Source organism: Penaeus monodon, chromosome 33 (genome assembly GCF_015228065.2).
Source record: "Penaeus monodon isolate SGIC_2016 chromosome 33, NSTDA_Pmon_1, whole genome shotgun sequence".
Lineage (NCBI taxonomy): Eukaryota > Metazoa > Arthropoda > Malacostraca > Decapoda > Penaeidae > Penaeus > Penaeus monodon.
Window position 1 is genome coordinate 21563281 of NC_051418.1, and position 2033 is coordinate 21565313.

At 46.2% G+C, this 2033-nt stretch overlaps 1 protein-coding gene across 1 annotated transcript in view; it reads right to left on the reverse strand.

Moving 5' to 3' along the window:
- LOC119594304 (proto-oncogene tyrosine-protein kinase ROS-like) overlaps positions 1-2033 on the reverse strand; it is a gene marked incomplete in the record, with an annotated part of 29713 nt that overhangs the window by 10121 nt on the left and 17559 nt on the right. Inside the window, 4 exon segments of the mRNA XM_037943363.1 lie at positions 9-208; positions 390-659; positions 885-1070; positions 1446-1795. Coding sequence (XP_037799291.1) covers positions 9-208; positions 390-659; positions 885-1070; positions 1446-1795 — 1006 coding nt within the window.

Consider the following 2033-nt stretch of genomic DNA (forward strand, 5'->3'; position numbering starts at 1 on the left):
CCACTCACCTCGTGGCGGGTGACAACAAGAATTTCTTGATGGGATCACTCAAGTTGATTTTGGCGAGGGATTTCCTGGTCTTGTATTCGATCTCGAGCATCTGGAGGTTGATATCCCGCGAGCCCACGGACGGTCTCTCGGCCCACACGATGATCTCCCCGACCCAGTCTGCGGCCAAACCCACGCCCTGGCCGCCTAGACGGAGGAGCTGTGGGAGTGGGGTTTGATTACTTATTGGTCTGGTGAATATCTTATCGGTTGATGAGTTTGGATAGTCTTGTAGTTTTGGTTAAAGGAGCTTACTATCTTTGATTACGCGAAGACGAGACAAATTTATATCAAGACAGGCGAATGACACTGTAACTTAAGGTGAGTTGAGAATTACTAACCCTCTCCGTATAATTCGTGGTTAAATGCGTAATATAAACGTCAGAGTTCATGTCCATCCAAGCGAAGGAGGAATTGGAGAGGAGAGCGGACACCCACTGCACTCTCGAATTCTCACTCAGGATCTCCCTCTCCTCCTGCAGGTCGGCGTCTAGCTTCATCAGGGCTTCACCGGCGACCACGATGAGGGAAGGAGTGGGCATGTGCTGCTGCAGGCCCTCTGTCACATCGGAACTGTAAGGCCCTTTGCCTATTTCGTTCACAGCGGCAACCTTCAAATGGAAATTCATATGGGTGAGGCGCTTAGTTTGCCTCTGTTGCATATGCTCAATAAATTGGGTCGTAGTTATTATTTACTTCGATACAGATACAGTTCCCTATAGGATTAAAATAAATCTAAAACAGGTTAAGACATACGAACATGCAAATCCATCTTTCTAAAAAAAATCCAAATTCCACTCATGAAGAAAACAACAAAATTCCCAGTCGCTCCATACTTTGAACCTGTAGACTTGATCGGGACTGAGGTTCTCCACCATGACCTGGTTCTGGCTCCCCTCCACCGAAACGCTCCTGCATTCCCCGTCGCTCTCCCCGGCGCAGTAGATCACCTCGTATGATGTTATCTCCCCGTTTGGCTTTTCGGGGGCCGACCAGCGCAAGTGAATGATGGCAACTGTGTCCTGTGCCAGCGGTGCGGGTGGGGTATTTTGTTATAGTTATTTTTAGAGAAAGGGAAGGGACTACGTAAACAAAGGAATTATGAGAGATATTAGCTGATGATCAGTTTCTAATAAGATTAGATAAAACGCTTTTTCTGGGCAATATTATTTAAATGAAATGCTACCGACCGACTATCAATCAAAACACTTCACCGAAATAGCATGAACTGAACACAAGCCTTCGACAGTTATCTAAGTAGCGCTTCTTATTAAAAATGAAAGCAACATCCTCCACAATTATAAAAAAACTAATCTATCTATAAAACCAATCAATCTATAAAACACCTAAACAAGCTATGAAACAACTAATCAGTATCCAGCCTCCTCGCCCCTTACCTGCACCTTCTGTACGAACGTCCGCAGGTCCTGAGGAGGGCCGGGCAAGGACGCTGGTGTCCGTATCGTCTTGATGAGCCTCGTGCCGACACTCCAGTCCGTGATGCCCCTCACTGACAACTTCAGGGGAGAATATGGAGGCAACTTCTCCTCGTAAGGAATGGAGTTGTTTCTGGTCAGGATCGCCTTCTTGCCGGCGCCATTGTCGATGATGACCTCGTACAGCAGGTTGCCGTAGTTGATGTTGGTGATGGGAGACCACCTGAGCACGAATTCCTCCCACGTCCCCTCGACCACTACGGAGGTCTCGTCGATCTGGCCTGGGATCACGTGAGGCTCGAGCACGTTGGCTGGGGGAGGAAGGAAGGGGGGATAAAGGAGATTAAAGAAAGGCTGCATAACGCCGTAAGTATAGTAAGTATCTTATATGGTTTCTCTGTAACATTTCGAATCTATTTAAATAAAGCGTTTTAAGTAGGAAATATAAAACCCCTTAAGACAGCAATAATAAGGATGATGATGATATCAATAACGATGCTAACGATGATAAGAACAATAGTTAAGAGTCCTAATTATTACCATCACAAG